Genomic DNA, 24,888 nt, shown 5'->3' with positions numbered 1-24,888 from the left:
TTTCAGACAGTTTGGTAAAAACTGTCCATAAAATTTCATATGGTTTTAACTAAACCGTCTAGAAATAACATTTACCGACGGTTTCGGAAAAAACAGTCTGGAAATGAAAATTTCTAGATGGTTTTAACTAAACTGTCTGCAATTTTATAGATGGTTTAGTCAAACCGTCTATAATAAATTTTTTACAGACGGTTTTAGAAAAACCGTCTGTAAATTTCGTTTTTTGGACGGTTTTAAAAATCGTCTAAAAAAAAATGTTCATAAATGCCTTTTTTTTTTTTTTTTTTTTTTCAGTGTAGTGTCGACATTGCTGATATATTAATTTTAATTTGACACCTATTCATCAACTTTTACATATACTTTTTAGAATACACATAATATCTAATAAATTACTTTATTTTCTGTTTAAAGTGTGTTTATCATTTATTTATTTTTTTTAGTTGGACAATTTAGTACGCACGTACGGTATTGTATGCGTGGTCGTAATTTGATGAAATTACTTGTTGAGTTGGGAGGAGATTAAGGTGTATTTTCCTGGGATTTGTACTTGCCATTAAGGTGTAACTGTGGTTAATCAGTTTTACGTGATTTAAATCCAAAAAAAATCAAAAGGTGATATATTATTGTACTTAAAAAAGCTTATCGCTATTTTTTAAACTTACAAACAACCTACCAACTACCCATGGTTATGGCGTTTGGTGGTTGCTAAAAGAGAAAGATGCCGTACGTCCGAGACAATATGACAGTTGGTTGGCCATGGGTATTTATCAATATTAATTTGCTTAATAAATTTGAACCACCTGATCCATGCATACACAGTGGTAAAGCCTGTATATGACCTTTCTAACATGCTAATTAATTAGTATATTTATTAATTATATAATATTTTGTCTTTGTAAACATTTTTCAATTGAAACTTTCAAAAAATTAATAGATTTTGAGGCAAGAATTATTAAAAGGGTTTCACTTAAGAGTAATGCTGCATATCATTCATTTATCTTCCTTTTGTTCCCTAAAATTGATGTGGCTCTTAAAATCACCATTGGATCAAAATACAATAATGATCTATCATAAATTCAATGGTAATTTTAAGAGCCACGTTAATTTTGGAGAACAAAGAGATGATATGTAGCATTACTCTTTACTTAACTCTTAAGTACTGTAGTATACAATAAATGAAGAGAGAGAGAGAGTGAAAAAAGCGAAATAAGTAAGAAGAAAAAGGTTTAACTGTGTCGTTCAAAGATAAAACTTAAATTAAAATTTCAATATTGTGAACAAAAGTCTATATTAATAAGTAATATGTAACGACCAGAGAAAAAAGCTACATCTGCGCTATAACTCTAAAAGGACAAGTCAATTTTGAGCTTTCCTAAAATTCATTATAAAGCCCAGTTTCACCTAGTAACTAAGAAATGTGGGACTTAGCACTCATTAATATCTTTATAAACCACTCACTTTATGTGAGCTCTTTATCTCTTTTTAATATGAGACCGAGGTGTTACAAACTCCACCCCTTAAACCTCTGATGTCCTCGTCAGGGCCACGTCATGCGACATGCGGTGCTCCAGTACCACACGACTTGGCGTTACTAGGTGGCTCTGATACCAATTATAACGAGACAGAGAAAAGCGCTAACCACATCTGGGCTATAACTCCAAAAGTATTAGTCAATTTGAAGCTTTCCTATAATTCCTTATAAAGCTTAGTTTCACCTAGTAACTAGACAATGTGGGACTTAGCACCCATTAATATCTTTATAAACCATTCACTCTATGTGAGCTATTCATCTCTTTCCAATATGAGATCGGAATATTACATAATAGGTCGTTAGAGAAAGAGTCACAAGTTTTAGATTTTAAAAATAAAACGGTAGGTAACAATGTGTATATATAAAACACAATTTTTGACTATTTTTGTCCACATGATAACTTTTACTTTTATTTTTATTTTTTAGAAGAAAAAAACCCCTAAAGTTAATTAGGGGACCCCCTTGCCACATGTGCAAGGTGGTCCCCTAACTAGCGTTAGGTTATTTTTTTTCTAAAAAAAAAAAAATAAAAGTAAAAATTGTCACGTGGGCAAATATGATAAAAAATTGTGTCTTGGGGGCAATCTATCATATCTATCTTTTTATATATTTTTTATTTTCTTTTCTTTTTGACAGTTAGCAATCCTAATGAATTTTTTTAAACATAGTAAATTATAAAAATACCAGGGAAACAAAGTCAGTTTAAAAAAAATAAAATGAATTACAATAGAATTATTGAATAATATGATATTGGATATAAGAGTGTCAACCCTAACAACAAAAATGCAAAATGGTTAAAAAGACCAAAAAATTGCTTTCTAAGAACATCTCCAGTAGATTAGGCCAATGATCAATTTGACTATTATGAGCTATTTTTTGTATTCAGCATGAGTAATGCTAGAAGGAATATCCATAACTTTTTTGTGTCTCAAAATTGATGTGACTTTTAAAATTATTATTGAATCAAAATCTAATAGTGGTCTATTACAAATTCAATAGTAATTTTAAAAGTCATATCAATTTTGGAATGACACAAATAACACGAGTCTTCATTTTAGCATTACTTATCCAGTATAGTAGCTACTTTAACAATTTTTTATTTTATTTTATTTTATAGTGTAAACAGTAAATATGCCTATTTACTATTCACAAAGTTTATTTTTTATTTTTTCCTTTTTTTATCATAGAATATATTAAAGTGTGTATAAATAAATAAATAATTAAAGTAAAATTTTTCAGTAGTTATTTTAACTACGTAGTCTTGTTGAAGATGCGCTAAGTTTGAATAGTTGACCTGTGATCATGTGAAAAGCATAGAAATTCAACACACTACATATTTAAAAGTTTTTTTTTTTTTTTAATATCCATAAATCACCTATAAATTTATTAAAAACAGTTAGCATTTGATCAATAATTTTAGAAGTCCCTTTAATTAATATGTGGCTTTTAAAATCATCACTTGATCAAAATTCAATAGTTATCAATCATAAGTTCAATTGTGATTTTGAAAGTTACATCATTTTTTAAGGAATACAAAAGTGACAAAAGAGTGACTTATAAAATTACTCGATCACATTTCAAATGTTTATTAACCGGTCTGGAAAAAAAAAAAAAAAAAAAAAACAATGTATTAATTTGTCTCAACGGAGCTTATGCTTCAAAATCATGTCACTTTTTCTCTCGTTTTAATGCGTTTCCTTACAGATTACTTAATTTCTTTAAATTTATTACTAATCCCTTAAATTTTATACCCATCAATCAAATATATATATATATATATAGTTTTTAAATATTCTTCTCGATAATTTTTAAGCTTGAATTGCCTTTTATCAAAAATAAAAAGAAAGGCTAGCTTCAGCTTAAAATGTTGTTTTGGGTTAGCATCTCCGGTAATATTATGCATTTTAGCTAATAAAAACTATATTTTTTTTTACTTAATTTACTACTTTTTCAAGTATATAACCATAGGGTCCATACACACTGTTATAAATCATAAAATCTAATTTTAGAAACGATTCCTCTCCCTTTCAAGTTTTAGGAGATCGTACGCCAACTCTAGAGGTTTTTTTTTTTGTCTGGGCCACCGACTGTAGTCATTTATAAGATGGTTAATTAATTGAGCTGATATATTAGATAAGATTGTTTTGCATAATTATAACAGGAAAATATGAAACAGGTATGGTAGGAGGAGATTGTCATTAATTGCATATCAATTTCAATTATAGTATTCAAAAAAATAAATAAATTCAATATAGTATTGATCTATCGCCTCTATCGACGTAAATCAATTAAGAAGATCAAGTCGTAGAAGTATCGCAGGGCTAAAAGAGCGCCACCTCGGATCCACACCTCATCTGACTCACACCCAATCCCCTCCTAATTCGAACCTTCGGACCAGGCTGTTCGTTCATGTTCGTCAGCTCTGATTCTCTCAAATCCCCTTTCACTATTTAGCCATACTATGAAGTCCATACCCACAGCCCTACAGTATACAGCACTTTGATTACCCTGAATTCGGGCCACGTGTCAAACCTGTAAAAAAAGGGGGTATTTTCGTAATCCAACCACTCCCTATCTCTCTCTCAACTACCGAAAATAACCCTATCTTCGTCAGCACATTTCATAACTTTGAAAGCGAAGCCATTCAATGCGTACACCCGAGCTTGCTGGATTACAACCCACTCTCATCCGTTAAACCATTTTTTAGTTGAGAAATTTCAGTAAGGCAGGAAAAGTAGCAAAAGTCACCTGCTAAAAAAAAATAAAAGTAGCAAAAGACAAAACGAAAAGAACTTGTTACAGAGAGAGAGAGAGAGAGAGAGAGAGAATAGAAAAAGTGTTAAGAGAGTGAGAGACGAGACGACTACTGTACTCTGTAAAGCACCTCATTACTGTTTCCAAATACCTCTAATTCTGGGAAACCAATGGCTCTGATCATATCTTCATACCCTCTTGGAAGGGTCTTTGCCTCCTGATTTTTACTTACCATTTCTGATGACTGCGAATCGGACGATCGGGAGTTTCCTATCTTCTCGTAGAGCACACAGTTTATAGCTCCCCAACTCTTTTCGCCTCTCTCTCTCTCCCTCTGTCACACTCGTCTTTGTGTCTAAACAGACTTTTCTCTCCTCTGTCCCTGTCTGTGCTTCTCTCTCTGACTGAAATTCTTTTTCATTCTCTTCCTTTATCGTTTTCTCGCCGCAGATCTCTCTCTCTCTCTGGTGAGAATCAGATCCGTCCGATGTGTAGACTTTGACTTCGTCGTGATCTGATTCAGTGCCGGAGCAAGCTTTCGGGATGGGGCAGTGCTACGGCAAGACCAATCCAACAACCGAGAATGACGCGACCATAACTACAATTACCGCGGTCTCTGACGATCGGCCTCAGACGCCGTTACCGTCGGGAAGCGGGAGTAACGGCGCAGTCAACGTGCCGACGGTGAAGAATACGCCGGCTCGGTCCTCGAACCCGAGCCCGTGGCCAAGCCCGTATCCGCACGGCGTGTCCGCGAGCCCGCTCCCCGGCGGCGTGTCCCCATCTCCGGCGAGGGGTTCGTCTACTCCGAGAAGGTTCTTCCGGCGGCCTTTCCCGCCGCCGTCTCCAGCGAAGCACATCAAGGCATCGCTAGCGAAGCGGCTCGGCCACGCCTCCAAGCCGAAGGAGGGCCCGATCCCCGAGGAGCGCGGAGCCGAGCCTGAACGAGCACTGGACAAGAGCTTCGGCTACAGCAAGAATTTCGGAGCCAAGTACGAGCTTGGGAAAGAGATAGGGCGAGGGCATTTTGGTCATACTTGCTCGGCGAGAGGCAAAAAGGGCGAGCTTAAGGATCAGCCTGTTGCTGTGAAAATCATATCGAAATCGAAGGTACAGAATACAATGCTACTACATAAACTGTAGTCTTGATCTTATTATATGTATCATTCTTTTGTGAACTTTGTATTTTATATAGGTTACACAATTTGATCCACTTCAATTGGTGCTTTGTGTTAGAATTTTTAGTTCTATTCTGTAGCCGAAGCACTGGTTGTACACAAAAGGAGCAAAATATTTTAGCAGGGATAGTTCTATATATAGCTTGAGGTTTTAAGTAGGGTTTTGATTAATGCATGAACTTTATGTTATTTATTTGCGTATTGATTTGTTTGTAGTCAGTAATATGGCATTCATGCAACTGATCAGACACTATCTGATGAAATAGAAGTTCTTATGTCCTTATTGTATTTAGAGGAAAAGTTTATGAATTGGCGCTAGAGTTAAGTTTTATGATTTACGCTTATTTTTCTGATTAAAGATACAGTAATGGACGCCTACACATAAATTGTTTTTCTAGTGTTCTGCTATCTTGGTTCAATTGTTCTTACGTGGATTGAATTTGGTAGGGCAAGGTCTATAGGTTCCAATTATATGTGGCAGAAGAAAAATATGAAAAATATTGGGGACTTTATTGGAAAGTTATACCCGCTCAAAAAGTTAATGTAATACTCCCCTTATTTATATCATGTGAATTGGGATTTTATAGCTTGTCCGCTTGTCCTTTTGTTGCTGAAGAAGATAACATTAACAAGAGAATTATAAAATAATGAAAAGTAGTATTGTTCTTTTTGTCTTGGGAGTTACCAAACAAGAATATAAGGTATTCCAACATTAAGTTTTATGATTTACGCTTATTTTTCTGATTAAAGATACAGTAATGGACGCCTACACATAAATTGTTTTTCTAGTGTTATGCTATCTTGGTTCAATTGTTCTTACGTGGATTGAATTTGGTAGGGCATGGTCTATAGGTTCCAATTATATGTGGCAGAAGAAAAATATGAAAAATATTGGGGACTTTATTGGAAAGTTATACCTGCTCAAAAAGTTAATGTAATACTCCCCTTATTTCTATCATGTGAATTGGGATTTTATAGCTTGTGTCTGCTTGTCCTTTTGTTGCTGAAGAAGATAACATTAACAAGAGAATTATAAAATAATGAAAAGTAGTATTGTTCTTTTTGTCTTGGGAGTTACCAAACAAGAATATAAGGTATTCCAACATGGTGACTTTTAAATCTAAACATGACTGTCAATTTAGCCATGCATTACTGCTCAATAACTCTGCATCCCCTGATCATTGCATGACTAACTAGATTTCAAGAATGGAGATGAGATCAGTTAAAATTTCACTTGCTTAATGCTGTTCCTTTAGATATTAACTTGGATGTTAATATAATCTGAACCTTGACGTAATTATTTTGTAGTTCTCCTTTTTTTTTTTTTTCTTTTTTTTTTTTTTTCACTTTAGGAGCTGGGGTCAATTGTCTTTCATGAACACTTTCTGAAACATAATTTAAGCCTAATGAGCTCTCATGTGATCCAGTCCGCTATTGTTTTCAGATGATCTGATCACTATATATGACTAAGAAGAGCACTGGAATATGTATTAATGGGGGGCTGGTATCATGGATGGGGTTGCTGCTATTTTATGATTTTTCTTAAACAAATAGACATACACTGTATATGAATATGTATAGATATGATGGTATGCATGCATGTATTTTTCATAACATTTGGCTTCTTGATCTTAGTGAAAGGTGGTGAGCTCTCATGAATTCTTTCTTTCTTTCTATATATATATATATATATATTCGGCATCTTAGCTTGTTGAATGGTCTGACTTTCTTGCCTTTTCCTCTCATTGCTAAGTAATAATTACTATTATCTTGTATGTGCTTATGATTGTTGTTGCTGCAATTTATTTTGGAAAAAATCTATAGACTGTATGTTGAAATGCATCTCTATATCTGTCCTATAATAAGATCTGTTTGGCAGATGACAACAGCAATATCAATTGAAGATGTTCGTAGAGAGGTGAAGATATTGAAAGCTTTATCGGGCCATAAGCATCTGGTCAAATTTCATGATGCATGTGAGGACGCCAATAACGTGTACATAGTCATGGAGTATGTCTTTTCTTATTTTCTGTTCTACTTTTTTATGCGGAATATGGTTCAGCATTTCTAAAACTGTATCTTGGTTCTTATTCTTTGTTTGTCTTTCTATCTATCTATTTATCTATCTAACCTATAATGTTTAGTTAGGTAGAATTATATTCTCCCTTGTATTTTTTAGACTATTTTTAGCTTTTTGGATTTAATATAATTTAATTTTCCATGTTTCCTGCGTGATGAGAGTTCTATATTGAATTGATCATATTTTTCGCACATTGTATAAAAATGGATTTTGCATTAGCTTTTCTTTGTGGAAAAATTGAATCATTTGATTGTTCTCAGTTACATGATTGTTGAGTGATATACAGCTTTGGCACACATTCTTGATTTTTGCGCTAACATCTATGAAATCTTGTTTTCAGATTGTGTGAAGGTGGGGAACTTCTGGACAAAATTTTATCGAGGTAATTTTATTTTTTATTTTTCATAATAAATTATTTGTTTTAATACCTAAGTTAAGTTGCAATTAGTACTGTAATTATTTATTTGATTGAAAGGTTATAATTTAAATTGAAGAATGTTTTCCTTTATTGTAGGGGAGGAAGGTATGCCGAGGAAGATGCAAAACTCATAGTTGTGCAAATTCTAAGTGTAGTTGCATTTTGTCATCTTCAAGGAGTTGTGCACCGTGACTTAAAGCCAGAGGTTTTTCTTTTAAGATTTATCACTAATTATTTTACTCATGACTCTTAGTATCTTGTTCCTTTCAGATATAATGGTCGTTCCTTTATTTATTTTTTCTTTTTTTCCTCTTTCGGGTTTATGTTTAAGCCATTCAATCTATTTTTTATTATTACTGATATTTCTTCCTCTTGATTGACAAACAGAATTTCCTTTTCACTTCTAGAAGTGAAGATGCTGACATGAGGCTTATTGATTTTGGCCTTTCTGACTTTATCAGACCAGGTAATTATTAAGGGTATCTTTTATTTATAATATTCCACAATAAATAATTAAATGATTCTATCTAATAATAATTAAGGCTACCTATAGGCTTGGTTCTAATTTTTCTTTTCAGGGGATTCACACTCTTGGATAGCTAACTGTTCGATAACTTGATAAACTGACTTGATTTCAAGTGAATGCATACCATCAGAAGAATTAGGCTTTTTTGTTTTGAAGAAAGGCTGAAATGAAAGTGCTAAGTTTTGTACACAAACGATATTCACAAATGCTATAATACAATGTGAAACATGGTCAGGCATCACACATAATAACGGATGCATGCATAGGTCTGAAATGACTAAAGCGACAAAAAGTGAATTATAATATTTTGGAGTGTTGTATTCAATATTTGTAGTGCTACAATTTTTCAACATCCCAATTTCCATGCAGAATGGTAACTATTCCATGTTTAAGTTTTTTTCCTTGAATGGATATATGTGCAGAAGAAAGACTTAATGATATTGTTGGAAGTGCATACTACGTTGCACCTGAAGTCCTTCATAGGTCTTATAGTCTGGAAGCAGATATATGGAGCATTGGTGTTATCACCTACATCTTATTATGTGGAAGCCGGCCCTTTTGGGCACGCACAGAATCTGGAATTTTCCGTACAGTCCTAAGAGCAGACCCAAATTTTGAGGATTTACCTTGGCCTTCTGTGTCTGCAGAGGCCAAGGACTTTGTGAAAAGGCTCCTGAACAAGGACTATAGAAAAAGAATGACTGCAGTTCAAGCTCTCAGTAAGTTGTTAATTTCTTTATGCTGCTAAAGAATGTCCAGGATATTGATCAACCCTATCTTAAAATTTGTGCTTTGTGTTCTATATATATCTATGAGATCCTTTTCTGTGGAAAGCAATGGATTTTGTTGAAAACTTGGTATGGACCAACATTTTGTTGAAATAAAATGAATATATATATATGTGTGTGTGTGTGTGTGTGTGTGTGTGTGTGTGTGTGTTTTTCTGGAGGTGGATTAAAACTCCCTATTCCCCCCCGGGTGAAAGAGAACAGGGGAAAAAATTCCAAAGAAAAAGAGGAACAACAGCAAAGGGTATGGCTTTGGATGAGTCAATTGTATTTCCTCTTAGTGTCCAATGCGGTGTGTTATTTGGCAGTGGAAAAACAGCCGTTGATATGTTACTTCCCTGATAATTTGTTGAATGTTTGACATCAGTGATAGATGGATTATGAATTAGCTATTACTATCATTATATTGCATACACATTGCAAATCAGATTGTTTTTACTATGCTGTGATCTTCTATAATGATAATGGATGGTTCTTCATTTTTCAATCTTTTAACTAATAAGTCAAATTTTGCAATTGCAGCTCATCCGTGGTTGCATAATGATATTCGTCCCATCCCATTAGATATATTGATCTATAAGTTAGTCAAGTCATACCTTCATGCTACACCCTTCAAGCGTGCAGCACTAAAGGTACTGTACTTATCATTTCCATACGCATGCACATGAAGATTGTTTCTTTTCTTTTTCCTTCTAAATTTGCTTTTATAAGTTTTGCATGCATCGTATGTATGACTTAATAAGAGTTACGGGATTCACCAACCCACCCTATGAACCGCAAAGCTGATCGTGTGTACCAATTTGTGGTACTCCCATGTTCCAATTCTCCAAAATTCGATCCCAACCTACTGTGTTAATTCATAATTGTTTGGATAACAAAGGGATGCTTGACTAAAACTTCTTAAAGAAAATTATAATATGGGGAAAGATGAAAAGAAAAAGAAAAAGAGATAAGGCTGAGAAGAGGTATTCATCAATGTGAAAACAAACTGAAAGCCTTGAAAATCAATATGAAAAAAATAAAATGAAGAGGTATTCATCAATGTTGAGAAGTGGAAAAGGGTTTTCTAGATGAACTATGGGTTCAATGTTAATGCGGAGGAAAGACCTTTATCTGGTGCTGAATAGGTGAAAAAGGAAGTGATTACTAGTGACCTAGAGAGGTTTACTCTTTTGGACGAAGCTGGAGATAGAAATCGAGGGCTCTTTGGTTGAGGGAGGGGGACAAGAATACAATTTTTTTTTTCCATTGTGTGGCTAATTCCAATAGAAGAAAGGACGTGGAATCGCTAGTTAATGGTTCTGTATCTTCAGAAATTAGTGAGCATATTCTGCAGTTTCACACCTGGTTGTATTAAGAATAGTTCAGTTGGCATCCTAAATGGGGCGGTCTTTCTTTTGATGGTATCTATATGGAGGAGGATATATGGATGGAACGAGCTTTTGAGGAGAGCAAGGTCTTTGAGGTAGTGAAAGCTCTGATTATTTTTCTTTGGCCTTCTTTTAGTCTTGTTGGGAGATCCTTAAAGAAGATATCATGAATGTCTTTCATGAGTTTCATGCTAGAGGGAAGTTTGAGAGGTATTTCAATGCTACTTTTATTCTCCTTATCCCCAAGAAGGCTAGGGCGGTGGATCTCAAGGATTTTTGCCCCATCAGTCTTGTGAGGGGTGTTTATTTCTAAAGCCCTAGCTTACAAGTTGAAAGCAGTGTTGGAAAAGTAATCTCCATGTCTCAGAATGCTTTATTAGAGCAAGATAGATTTTAGATTCCGTTCTTGTTGCAAATGAATGCCTTGACAACATAATTAGATGAGGAGATCTAGGTGTGCTTTGTAAATTGGGCCTTGAGAAGGTGTACAATCATGTTAGAGCATTTACAGCAGCTTCCCTTCGATTTTTCTTAAATTTAGGGAACAAAACTACTTTTTGCTTCTCAATCCAAATACACTCTACAATAGCTTCTCGTATCTTTTCTTATATCAATTAAATATTCTTTCTTTACAAATATAAGTTTGTACCTACTCACATTTTTTACAAAATTCTAACACAATCTCCAATAAAAGGCAAAAAGATGAGAGAAGAAAGCTCTTTTGGTTCTCTACACATTGGGTAAAATTGTAGCATTCTCATTGTTTAGATCATTCATAGTGGGTAATGTAAAACCCACTGTAAATCTACAATACATAAGAAACCCACAAAAAAGCTCCTCCATCGGCTTCTCTATCCTAACGCCAGTTTAGATTTGTTGAAGATTTGTGAACAGTGCAACGCCACATGAGGCGTTGCACTGTTTACAGATGTATCGATTTTTTTATGATTGTTTCTCTCACTTTCTTTCACTTTCTTCCTCTTTTCCGTCACTTTCTTCCGCTTGCCGGCAGTCTCTCCAGGAAGTACAGGCAAACTCGTCGTCGCTGGCTCGGGGGTTGGAGATCTCGACAGTGACGACGGTCGGATCGCCAGGCTGGTACACGTCCTTGTCCGTCTGGAGCTTCAGAGTCGGCCGGAGCTGGAGCGATCTGGCGAGCTTGTCGTTGCTGGCTCGGGGGTTGGAGATCTCGACGGTGACGACTACCAGATCGCCGGGCTGGTCTTCAAAGTTGGCTGGAGCTGGAGCGATCTGGCGAGCTCGTCGTCGTTGGCTTGGAGATCTTGACGGTGACCGAAGCTCAGCCTTCACTTTCTTCAGCCTGATCATGATTTTAACAAAAAGAATAAAAAAAAATACTAAAAATGATTATTTTAATAAAATAGATAAAAATCTAGATAATCGGATGGAGGGTAGTTTTGAAAGTGGTTAGCTAAACTAGCAAAAAGTGGATTTTGGTTATCTAAAATAGATAAAAATTTGCATCATCCGATGGGAATGCTCTTAGGGAACCGATAGTGTATCAGCTGTGGGTGGTTTTTGTAACATTTTTCCTATATGTAGGGAAGGGAAGGGGTTGTAGCCTATAGGGAAGTTGTGGATTCTCTTAATTGGGGCTTCTTGCTATATCTATAGAGGAAATGTGGTTTTGGGAGAAATGGTGCGATTGGATTGCTCATTGTATTTCTACGGTGAATTTCTTTGTTTTGATTAATGGAACTCCTTCAAGCTTCTTTAATAGATCTTGTGGCTTTAGGCATGGGGATCCTTTGTCTCCTTTGCTTTTTGTCATGGAGGCGTTAGTAGAATGTTGTATGCCACTGTGGATAGGGGGTTATTAGGTTTTTTGATAGGATCCAGAAAAAATGATGAGCTTCTAGTGTCTCATTTATTATTTGCAGATTATACCTTGATTTTTTGCAAGGCAAACCCAGAACATCTCCATCATTTGCCTTGTCTCTTCTTATGCTTTGAAGCTGTATCGAGATTGAAATTAACTTGGCTAAATCAGAGTTAGTTTCCGTTGGCGCCGTGGAGGTTGTTGGAGGATTGGCTAGTATTTTGGGTTGTAGGGTGTCCTCTCTTCCTGTGAAGTTCCCAAGTCTTTCATTGCGGGGATGAGGCAAAATCAATTTTTTATTGTATTATTAAAAAGATGGAACGTCGGTTGGTTGGTTGGAAGATGTTGTATTTGTTTAAGCGTGGTAGGCTCACTTTCATTAGAATTTCTTTTCTAATTTGCTTACTTATTTTTTATCCCTCTTCCTCATCCCTGTTGGAGTTGCAAACCATAACTTCAACGGCTTTCTTGTGGGGCGGATTCAGAGAGGAGTTTAAATTCCATTTAGTCAATTGGTCCAAGATTTGTACCCCGATTTCCTCAGGTGGTTGGGGGTTTGTATTCTGCTCTTGTTTAACTGGGCTCTCTTGAGGAAGTGGTTATTGCACTATGCCATAGACTAGGAGGCTTTGTGGAGGTCGGTGGTGGAAGTTAAATATGACATCTTCTGAGGCGGATGGTGCTCTAGTGCGGTTGTTGGGTCCTGTGGGGTTAGGGTGTGGAAAAACATTAGGATGGGATGGGGGGAGTGATACGTTCATAAAGTTAGGGCTGATGTGGCACTGTAGCTGCATTAACCCTAGCCGCCTCTAGCATAATAAGAAGCCTCTAGCTAAATAAGGAGTAGAATACTTCTCCATATTTTCTTTCCCTAAGTGTCTTAGCTAAATAAGGAATATATTTTCCATTCTTAATTTATTTTCCTGCAGTGTGTTATGACGGCTAGACCTAATGGTTAAGTCTTATGACCTAGCCGTCATCTATTTAAGTGTAACCCTACTCAATGAATAAACATGCTGAATTATAATCAAACATAGACCTTATTGGTTGTTTTGGAGATCAAGGCTCTCTCGAAGTAGCCATTGGAGATCACGGCTCTCTCGAAGTAGCCCATATCTTTTCTTTTGTTCCTTTTTATTATTTGATTGCATCAAGTGGTATCAGAGCCGGGGTTCCTCTCGTTAACCGCATTGATAAACCTTGAGGCCCGGTTTCCCTCACTAGAAACCAGAAATTTTTTTTTTTTTTTTGAGAAAAAATTCCAGTTAATCACCATAGGTCGTTCCCGCAACAAGAACAAGGCCTACTTGGATTTTGCGGTGGAAGCAAGACCAGCCATGCGTTCATTCACCCAGCAACACGAACAGCAAGTTATGGAAGGACGCATGGGCAGCTTGGAGCAAGCGGTGCAGGCCTTGACAGCCCGAATGACCGAGGTATTTGAGATGCTGTCCGCCAGGGACCGACGTGACGCAGTGGAGAACGGGCGTAGGCGGTTACGGGCAGGAGAAGGAGAAGAATTCCTCGCGTACAAAGAAGAAGCCAGCAAACGGATGGAGGAAATCAGGAAAAGAATGGAAAGCTTTTCTCCACCACGCACCTCTCCGACAAGCCAATCCTTGCCCATAACAGGAGAGTCCAACGCAGGTTCTGTTGGTACGAATTTTATGCCCCATATAATCAATATCAAGCCTACCGAGGACGTCACGATGTCGCCTGAATTTTCTGGGGATATTTCAAGCCCGGATGGTCGTGTTGTCAAGGAAGGAGTTGCTGGAATTCTTGTAGCAGCTAGTCCAGAAGGGGCTGAAAATATCATGGGGGTGCTGCAGCAGAATGTGAAGAAGAAAGAAGAAGAGAGGAAGCACGGGTTGGAAGAGCATGGAATAATTTTTACAAAAACAGAACTGAAACAGAATGAGAAGAAGGAAGACCAGGGGCTGATTTTTGCAAAACCAGAATTCTTCCTTGGGGACAAGGAAGATGTTAGGGGAGAGGGATGATACGTTCATAAAGTTAGGGCTGATGTGGCACTGTAGCTGCATTAACCCTAGCCGCCTCTAGCATAATAAGAAGCCTCTAGCTAAATAAGGAGTAGAATACTTCTCCATATTTTCTTTCCCTAAGTGTCTTAGCTAAATAAGGAATATATTTTCCATTCTTAATTTATTTTCCTGCAGTGTGTTATGACGGCTAGACCTAATGGTTAAGTCTTATGACCTAGCCGTCATCTATTTAAGTGTAACCCTACTCAATGAATAAACATGCTGAATTATAATCAAACATAGACCTTATTGGTTGTTTTGGAGATCAAGGCTCTCTCGAAGTAGCCATTGGAGATCACGGCTCTCTCGAAGTAGCCCATATCTTTTCTTTTGTTCCTTTTTATTATTTGATTGCATCAGGGAGTTCTCCAGATTTATGAGGTTCGAGGTGGAAGATGGGTCTCGGATCGGGTTTTTGGTACGATGTGTGATGTGGACATCAAATCTTGAATGAAGCTTTCCTGGTATTTTGTTTCTATTGCTCCCCATAAGCAAGCTTTGGTGGAGGATCATGTGCACCTTTCTAGCGACTCTTTGCAGCGGAATGGCTCCTTTATCAAATCAGCGAATGACTAGGAGGTGGAGTTGGTCACTTCGTTTTTTAATCTTTTGTATTCTCTTAGGTTGAACCGAGGTGGCAGGGAGAGAATGTGTTGAATCCCTTCTAAAAGGCATAGGTTCAAGGTCGGATCGTTTTATAAGGCGCTTAGTCCCTTCTTTGGCTCTCACTCTTTGTGGAAGAGCTTTTGGAGAAATAAGGCTCCAACGAAGGTGGTGATCTTTGTTTGGACAATTGTGTTAGGAAAGATTTTGACTTTTGATAGCCTGAGGAAGACATGTCTTTGTAATGGACTGATGTTGTATGTGCAAGAAGAGCAAGGAATCCATTGATCACCTTCTTCTCCACTTCAAGGTGGCTAGAGACTAGTTGGTTTCAGTCTTTAGTCTTTTTGGGATTAAGTGGGTCATACCCCAACGGGTAGTGGAGTTGTTGTCTAGTTAGAGAGGTTAGTTTGGAAGCCACCATAATATTGAAGTTTGGAGGATGGTTCCCTTGGCCTAATGTGGTATATTTGGTGGGAACGCAACGAGCGGAACTTTGAAGATTGTCAGAGCTCTGTGATAGAGTTAAAAGCTTTATGTTCAAATCCCTCAATGTTAGGATGACTAACTGCTCACATTAGACTTCTTTTTTCTAATTTCCTAGAGTTTCAGGATTTGTGTTTTTCTTATTCTTAGTTGGGTTTTTCATGTATACTCCATGTGTATTTGTGTTGTGCTCTTCTGTGCATTATAATAAAATTAAATTACTTATATAAAATAAAATAAAAAAGGATCTGTTTCACTCATTTTTCTAAATGCAAAATTTGTAACCAATAAAAAATAGAGAAATGATCCCTACATTCATTTTTCACAACAGCCCCACAACAAGCTGACGTGGCTGGTAATATTTTATTATTTTTTTGTAAACAAAACAAAAAAATAATAAAATATTACCAGCCACGTCAACTTGTTGTGGAGTTGTTGTAAGAAATGAGTGTAGGGATCATTTCTCTAAAAAATAATTAAATAAAAGAAAATTCTCAATGAGATTAACTATTAGATGTATGCTTAAGTCAAAAGCCTATGTTGTATCTGACTATCACACTGGACTTTTGAGAAGCTTAAACGTGAGATATTTAAAGACTGTTTTCCACTTCTATAGTAGTATCCAATTAATGCTCGTGTTCTCTCTCTTATTATTGCAGTCTCTTTCAAAAGCTTTGACAGAGGATGAGCTGGTGTATCTCAGAGCTCAATTCAGACTGTTAGAACCAAATAGAGATGGGCGCGTCTCTCTTGAAAACTTCAAAATGGTTATTTACTCTTCTATCTTATAATTTGAGTGTCCAGTCTATAGAGTTGGTTACTGCTCTGAAGAGGGAATCGCTGGTTGGCATGGTTTGAATATTTACTAGAATGTCTCATCTTGGTGTCAAGGTTTTTTATATGGTTCGTTCTGTGTATTATACACAAATTCATTTGTATGTTTGAAAAAAAATACTTGCAGGCTCTAGTGCGAAATGCAACTGATGCCATGCGGGAGTCCAGAGTTCTTGATGTTATAAATGTGGTAAGGCATATTTGTTAATTTTATTTTGAGTCATTAAATATCTCTGCTATAGGTATGGTACAGCTACTGGCATTATTTAGAGTTCCAAATAAGAAATACGTATGTATGTAAGCATGTATGCACACTCACAAAAACCATATGCATCTGTCGTTTGGTAGAGTTGAACCTTGGATCACTGGTTCCTAATCCATAGCCTTAGCTAATTATTCTTCCATGATATTTTTAAGCCATAAAATGTAAAATATTTAAATTCAGTATTAGGAACCTTCCTGTTATGTTTTGTTTGGTAAAGACATGTACAGAATAGAGTAGTGGGTTGTTAGTTTTGGAATTAGTAAAAAGTAATGATGTGATATAAAATAAAAAGAATTTGTATAAAAAAGTGAAAAAGTTTTGTATTGTAGTGAATTTTTTTATTTGAATAGTAATAAAAAATTATTGATGTGATATAAAAAGTGGGAATGTTTTGATGTTGATTAGTAGTGAAAAATATAAAAAAATGAAAAAAAAGGTTCATGAACAGTTGCTGTTCTGTATTGTTCTGTATTGTTGCTTGACAAACAAGCCCGTTAAGATTCACATTCTCAAGGAATTGTTGTTTCTGTTTACATATAATCTGGGTTAGGACATTATCCATGCATGTTGGTTCTCTTGGAGATTTGGGATCTCAGCAGACATGCAAAAGTTGCATAAAGCCAGCCACAGCCGACAGGCAATAGAGAATCAACGAATCTAGTTCTGATCTGAATAGGCTATAATAAGGAACCCTGGGAACTGGCCCACACCATCCTTTGTGGTCGATATGTTAAAGGCTTATCATGATCGCATCATGTGTTTTTGCATCTTCTGCATCTGTTATTTATGTTTTCCGCTTTTGCTGGATATCATGGACTCATTGATTGCCGGGACTGTTTTATTACATATTTTTTTTATATATATTTTAGGTTCTTTTATGAATTGACAATTATCAGTTTCTTATCGTGCTGCTTTATTCTTTCTCAGATGGAACCACTTGCTCATAGAAAGATGGACTTTGAAGAGTTTTGCGCAGCTGCAATCAGCACACATCAATTGGAGGCCTTTGATGGGTGGGAACAGATTGCATCCACTGCTTTTGAGCATTTTGAACAAGAGGGTAACCGCGTTATTTCAGTCGAAGAATTGGCAAGGGTATGGAGAGAGTTATGGCTTTTGGAGCATCTTCCTAGTACTCGTCTTTTCTTGAATATATGTGCACATAGGTGATAAGGCTCACATTTGTTACCTGTTACTGCAGGAATTGAATCTTGGCCCGCCAGCCTATAATATCCTCAAAGATTGGATCCGAAACACAGATGGAAAACTTAGTTTACTTGGATATACAAAATTTTTGCATGGTGTGACACTCCGTAGTTCAAACACAAGACACCATTAGTTTTTTAGCTTTTGACATATAGTTCTAAAATTCATGGGATTAGAGGATTTGCAGGATTTTTTTTTTTTTTTTTTTTTTTTTTTTTTTCCCTCAGGGGAATGGGGTAAAGAAAATGTGTATAAGTGAATTTTAGTCAAGGCAGTTCTGGGACTGGAATTTTACTTATATTGAAGAATTTCTGCTTGCTCTTACCCTATTTTTGCAGTTCATCTATCTCTATGGGTTCGAGCTCAGATTGTGACCGTTTATCAATTTTGAAGTTCTAAAGGTTTATGTAGTCAGGGCAAGGGTTTCCAACTCTGATTACCGCTGAGGTTATTAACTCTTTATTGTTTTTGTAAATTGAATATACATTGGTTGTAAAATGAAAATAAATGATATGATTTTGTTACTAGTTAACTTATGGAAAGGATTTGCCAGCGCTGTTTCAGTTGAATATTTCCTCAAAACTCAAGAGGGAAGCAAACCATAGGCTTTCGCATAATTCCTTCCGTAGCTCCTTGGAGGTACAAAAGGTGATTGAAAATATTTTGGTAAGCAAAATTGATAAATAGGTTATTAAACCTAACTTTCGACTGAAATTTTTAACAGAAACCACCAAACTGTTCACATCAAATTAAAATATATAAGTTGGTGGTCTGACCACTTCCAAATTGGCTAGGGGTGGCCGAATTATCTCAAGGGCATAATTTTTCTTTTCTTTTTTCATATTTTATTATTATTATTATAGAAAAGATGTTGCAATATTATTGGTGCTGACGTGAATGGTTTCTGCCAAAATTTCAGACGAAAGTTGGGTAAAGAAACGTATTTGTTAATTTTTTTACATTTTGAGGCTTAAGAGATTAAGTGAAACAATTTTCTTATATTTAAATATTATATTTTTATTTAAAAACCATTCTTCTTGCTTTTATGGAGTATTGACTAACCTTTTAAGTTTACTAGTCTTATTGTAGTACATTGATTCGAATTAATCTCTTAGAGTACTAGCAGCATTTTCTTTTAAATTTTTCTTAAATTTAAGGAATCAAACTGCTTTTTGCTTCTCTATTCAAATAAACCTTTCAATAGTTTCCATATTCTTTCCCTATACCATTCAAAAATATTCTTTAAATAGATGCTAGAGTAAAGCGAAGTGTATTTAAATATTTTTTCAAATAGAGGAAAGATAGAGGGAACACCAAAAGAGTTTGTTGCATGATTTTTTAAGGAGTTCTCTCTACATTTAAGAAAAGGAATAAGCTGCTACTAGTGGTCTTAACCGATAGATTCGAATTTTGTTATAAAGACATTGCAGTTAGGATTGAGAGAGGGAAAAATGATAACAAAAAACTGTCAATTTGATATTTACTCTTTTATCCTCTTGGTCGCAGATATTGCTTATGCGTTGTCTTGCTACATCCACACTGTTTGGATTTTCAATTATATACTTCGAGTTTGGTGATGAGGCTTGAAGTACCACCAAAAAAATAAAAAAAAAATCAACTCACATGTAAGGATATATTTTTCAGAAGAGAAATGGGTGTAATTAGGTTTATATGTGTCCCAAGTCGAAGAGTGGTGGAGGTGCGCCCACATATATATATATACATATGCTTCTGTCATGTCTTTATTCTTTAATGTGATATAAACATGTTCTTATCCTCAAATTAACGCATGATTAAATATTTTAACTTGGAAGATATAGACACCGTCACACCACACCGCTCATTTGCTTTGACTTGGCATGCATGCTTCATACATATATCCTTTATAAATTAGCTCTAAACTAAAATATATACATGAATCTTGAGAGCCTTATCTTAATTATTAATTAATATAGTATATTATAACTAATGGTTAGATTTGCTAAGCTATGTATTTAAAAGAGAGATTCAGAATACTGCTTTGGATTCTGCCCGTGCAAATTGAAAACCGCAAATGGTTTAGTAAAACGTTACTAAACTAATATATTTTTTATAATCTGATTTAAAATCATAATTTTGATGATTAAAATCAGGGACTTGAATAGTCCAACTAAAGTTGTATGCATTTTAATTAAGAGATCAACTACCTCACGTACCTACGTATACCTACGTATATAGTAATGAGACGTCCTTCTCAGGACACCCCCTTCCAAGAAATAAATAAATACCAAATTAGATGGTCCCAAAGGATATTTAATTGTCAACTGTCATTTCACAGTAATAAGGAATTGAGAGTATCTTACAAAACAAAAGCAAAATACAAAGACATATCAGTATATATATATATATAATGAAATTCCCAACCAAAGGCCCACCTTGCTTTTGGCTTTCGACTTCCTAGTCATGACTCATGACATAAAAAATGGTGCAAACAAATTAGCCAAGAAACATTGATCGTAAATTCTGAACCATATATATATAAAATTGAATCTGAAAGATGTCGGTCCAGACTGTTATTTCATGGAGAGGAGGAACGCCAGTGCCTGGCCTACCATACAAAACCTTGGCGTTGATGGAAAGCTAACTAAACGTGGAGCTCATGCACCCATCGTCCCATCCTCTTCATAACCTACCCGGCCAATTGAATTCGGACCAAACAACAACAATATTTCTGTTGTGTCTCATCAGTAGCTCTCACCTATTCCAAACAATTCTCGGCGATTCCCTTACTTGCAGGCTATGGATCAGAATTAATGGTCCCAACTCTTGTATTAAAATTATGTCTAATTTCACTACCTTTTTAATTCTCTTGTGATTAATTTCTTTTCTTTTTTCTTCTCACCTAGAAACAAATTAAAAGTTGTGGTATTAAAGTAATGATTTTTCCCTTAATAAAATTCAAGCTTGCTACAATGCGTCCGCTTTCAACCTGTTAAAGGATAGAAATCTTTTGAGATTACTGTTGATTTGTATCTCATAAATCAATGAATTTAGATGATTTGATTACTATAAATTAAGGGATTTATTAACCCTAACATAAAAAATATGTTTACATTTAAAATTATTCAAATTACATTTAAAGTTCTATAAATAGATCACTTTGTATTCAAAAAATCAAATATGCAAGAAAGATGTAGCCTATAATATTTTAACGTGTAAATATAAGCCATAGGTCGAATAGGTCTGCTTCCAACCTACCCTTGGTTTGGCCTTGTCTATTCTTTCCCTGTTGTACCAATGATATAATTGTTACATTACCCTTTAATTGCCCATATTCACCTAAGAAAGAAAAGAAATGAGCAGAAAAGATAAGAACAATAAAAGAAAAGCATCGAGTTCTCTTTTCCATCACGGTTCCTAACAAAATAACAAATTAAGTCATTACAGCGGCACTTTGTCCTCGTCGTCATCATCATCTCCTCTTTATCATCACACTACCCAACAACCAATAAAAAGGCAAAGAGTATTAATGCTAAAGGATGACTGTCTAGCCCTTTTAATTAAAATTAATTTGTCTAGATGCGTGATAGATTACTTTTTAATTTTGATCAAATGATAATTTTAAAAATTACATTAATTTTAAGAAAATTCAAATAAGACATGAGTTCTTTTTATAGTATTGTTGAAAAAGAAAATATAGTAATGCTATTCATCTATACGATGATGCGGAGAAGAAAATTTTATTATCACGTCATTTCAATTGTATCACAGTCGTATAACGTTCTACTAAATAGCCTTACTTTAGATATATGTATATAACACAAAAAATTATGCTAAAAAAATATATTTCATCTTTGGCTTTGCCTATTCTCTCCCTCAGGTTGTCCGTTACCAAAATTTTCCAGATGTTCATCGATCTTGAAGAAAGAAAAAGAAAAGAAAAGGATTCAGTTCTCTTTTCCATTACGGTTCCTAACAAAATAACGAAGTAAATACAGTAGCAAACAACACTTTGTCGTCGTCGTCATTTGATTCATGTCATGTTCTCATCACCATCCAATTAAACTAGCAAGAAAAAGGGAAAAACGAAGCTACAAAGACTCAAAAAACTTTACAGAACTTTGATCAAACCCTAAAGCAGCCGGTCACATGATGGTGATTGAGGGACTTTTCCCTGTCAATCATGCCCTGGACGTTCCTAAACTCCTCCACGTGGCAAGGAATGGTAATAGTCCCCTTCTGATCAAACCCGTACTCCTCCTCAGCCTCCTTGAGGAGCTGCATGAACAGTGGGTGGTTGAAGTAAATCACAGGCACCACAAATCTCTGCTGCTCCTCACCCTGCCCCACCTTGATTGCCAAACACCCTTTTGGCACGTCTCTGATCTCTTGCTTCTTCCCGTGCTGCTGATGATGATGAAGATGAGGCAGGTGCAGGTGGAAGTTCAGCAGACTTTTCTCGCCACTGCCCATATCTGCAAAAGCGAAAACCAAGACACGACACAGAAATCTTCTTCTTTTTTCCTGACAAAATTTTACAAGAAAGGAAGGGAAAGCGGCCAAGGGTCAGAGGCTCCGAGGGCTGGCTTGAAGAAGGTTAGGAAAGAGTACTGTCTCAGAGACCTTGGCACGTTGGTCATGGTTGATAAATCCCAAGTAGAACAAAACGCATACGAGCCAGAAAAAAACTGGATATATGGGAAGAGAGAGGGGACCGTTGACAGCCCAAGAAAGTGGGCTTCCCTAGGCTGTAGAACAAGAGTTTGATGCTTTCTATGACCCTTGATCCTAGTGGCCAAGATCATCATCAGATCATATTTTATTGTAGAATATATAAGCCAGGGAAATCGGGTTCCGGAAACGTGTATGACTAGGGCATCTTGGAGTTTGGACTTTGTGTTTTATATATGGAAAATGATAGATTTACAACACCATTACAATAACTGTATAACACTCTTTTACATGGGGGTAGGGTCCAGTGTGTGAGGTTCACTTCCATGTGAGAAGGTGTTGTGCAGTTGTAGTGGCGTTGTATAAGAATCAAGTCCCGGTTAGCAGACTTTTTCGTTGAATACCACAGTATTTAACACTTTCGTTGAGTATTTATCAAAGCTAAAAAAAAAAAATGTTTTTTTTTTAATTCCGTATTCCCTGCCCTCTGAAATATATTTAAAGTTATTTTTATAAAGAAAGAATTAAAGAAAAATTAAAAAAGATATTTAGATGAAATAAAAAAAATAAAAAAATAAAAAAAGATTTGAAGAAAAGTGGGTTATGATGTTTTTAAAAAGTGGGGATAAGTAAAAACAAAAAAAATTGTAAGTAACATTTAGCTAAACTGTGGAATGGAATAGGAATTCTCTACAATTTTTTGCTAAAAAGTATAGGGTATAGAAAATTGAGAAATGCTAAAACTTCTGCTAGTATTATTCTGGGGTCTTTTTGTGCTGACATTGCACCTTGTTTTTAATAAAAATAAAAAATAAAAAATTACAGCTTGATTTCTCTCTTCTATTTTTATTAAAAAATACAGGGTGGCATGTCAGCATAGAAGGACCCAGAAGGACACTAAAAAAGAGCTCTAGCATTCCTCTAAAAAATTATAAAGGCCTTGAGAGAGGAGATTTGTGCACAGACAACTTACTCAGACAGTATGCTCAGGCAAGAAATTCCTATTGGAACATATGGAACTCCACAAGCTTCTCTTCAAAGTTATTCAGAAGTTTCTCATGTGCTATTTTTGTGTCCCAAAAAAATGATGTGACTTTTAAAATCCCAAATTTATCAAAATTCAATAATGATCAATCAAAATCCCAATGGTCATTTTAAAAGTCACCTTATTTTTAAAGGCACGCAAGAGTAACACAAGAAAACTTCTAGAATTACTCTTCTCTTCATAATACCCTATGGTGTGACAACATTGGGGCCACCTATCTCTCTGCAAATCCCACATTTTATGCTCATACAAAACACATCGAAATTGACTTTTACTTCGTTCGTGACAAAGTCGTTTCCTAAACCTTAGCCGTCCGATTCATCTCCACCAATGACAATCTCGCCGATATCTTTACCAAACCCACTGCCTCACCATACTTCTCTCTCATGCACGCCAAGCTTAACGTCGTGTCCCCTGCGTTTTGCTTGCGAAGGCGTATTGAACCATCTAAGGAAACCCATACCTATACAAGGCAACATATATGCCATGGACGGCACAACAGCTAGCACAAAATCAGCTACCAATATGAACACAACGGCTCAATCATCCCCAAATGGAAAATAACGGCTAGCACCAACAAATATGCAACCAAATCAATTCTATTATTTCTTTGTATTTTCCTTTCCTTTGTAATAGTTCAAATACTTGTATAAATTGAAACTCTCGCTGAATAGAAATTAAGCAATTCAATCCAATCAATTCTTACCTTCCATAGTCCCGATCTAATAAATAATGTTAGAGATCTTCATTTATGTCTTTTTTTTATCCTTCCAAAACTAAATATAACTTTAAAAATTATCAATAATTTTTTTTTTTTTTTTAAAATATTATTAAATCAAAATTTAATAAAAAATTTAAAAACCACCTCAAAAAAAATTGTGAGATAACATTGATAAAACATGCGGACGTCTGTCATTTCTTCCACCGAATTAGACGGAAGGAGGAAATTTTGCTAAAAAAAATTCCTGTGGTAGGGATAGGGGAATCTCGGTGCGGTGAAATGAGTGGCAAGAGTGTAATTTCTGTTGAAAGGAGGGGCGAGACACGTGTGCAGTGAGTGGAGTAGGAAGAGACGCGTGGATAGAAGGTAGGGCCTTGAATCATAGGTATAGCCGACATGGAGGGGTCGTTTACAGAAGGGCAAAATCTAGGGACAGCCAATAGCAGGTCTTGAACATGTCCAAGTAGACGACATCAAGGTGTCTGGTCAGCATATGCTGCATATGATTGGACACATGCTCCTATGCTGTGAGTGGTAGTACTAGCAAT

General features: G+C 35.7%; 2 protein-coding genes across 2 annotated transcripts; one reads left to right on the top strand and one right to left on the bottom strand.

The window, feature by feature from the left end:
* Positions 1-4,342: 4,342 nt before the first annotated feature.
* LOC133862903 (CDPK-related kinase 3) lies at positions 4,343-18,476 on the top strand. Its single transcript, XM_062298816.1, has 11 exons — positions 4,343-5,395; positions 7,343-7,473; positions 7,884-7,925; positions 8,058-8,166; positions 8,349-8,427; positions 8,910-9,206; positions 9,798-9,907; positions 16,279-16,386; positions 16,581-16,643; positions 17,646-17,813; positions 17,920-18,476. The coding sequence occupies exons 1-11, from the start codon at positions 4,829-4,831 to the stop codon at positions 18,055-18,057; spliced, it is 1,812 nt and encodes a 603-aa protein (XP_062154800.1). The 5' UTR covers positions 4,343-4,828; the 3' UTR covers positions 18,058-18,476.
* A 3,360-nt stretch (positions 18,477-21,836) lies between these two features.
* LOC133862278 (auxin-responsive protein SAUR32) lies at positions 21,837-22,709 on the bottom strand. Its single transcript, XM_062298044.1, has one exon. The coding sequence runs from the start codon at positions 22,374-22,376 to the stop codon at positions 22,029-22,031; it is 348 nt and encodes a 115-aa protein (XP_062154028.1). The 5' UTR covers positions 22,377-22,709; the 3' UTR covers positions 21,837-22,028.
* Between the last annotated feature and the right edge of the window lie 2,179 nt (positions 22,710-24,888).

Source organism: Alnus glutinosa, chromosome 3, assembly GCF_958979055.1.
Source record: "Alnus glutinosa chromosome 3, dhAlnGlut1.1, whole genome shotgun sequence".
Taxonomy (NCBI): Eukaryota; Viridiplantae; Streptophyta; class Magnoliopsida; order Fagales; family Betulaceae; genus Alnus; species Alnus glutinosa.
This window is presented reverse-complemented; position numbering and strand designations above follow the sequence as displayed.

Bases quoted from the DNA above. Each gene is read 5' to 3' on its own strand.
- LOC133862903 (XM_062298816.1), top strand. From the start codon at position 4,829: ATGGGGCAGTGCTACGGCAAGACCAATCCAACAACCGAGAATGACGCG. The intron at 9,908-16,278 runs GTACTGTACTTA...TTATTATTGCAG, and splicing joins TCAAGCGTGCAGCACTAAAG to TCTCTTTCAAAAGCTTTGAC. The intron at 16,387-16,580 runs GTTATTTACTCT...AAATACTTGCAG, and splicing joins CTCTTGAAAACTTCAAAATG to GCTCTAGTGCGAAATGCAAC.
- LOC133862278 (XM_062298044.1), bottom strand. From the start codon at position 22,376: ATGGGCAGTGGCGAGAAAAGTCTGCTGAACTTCCACCTGCACCTGCCT.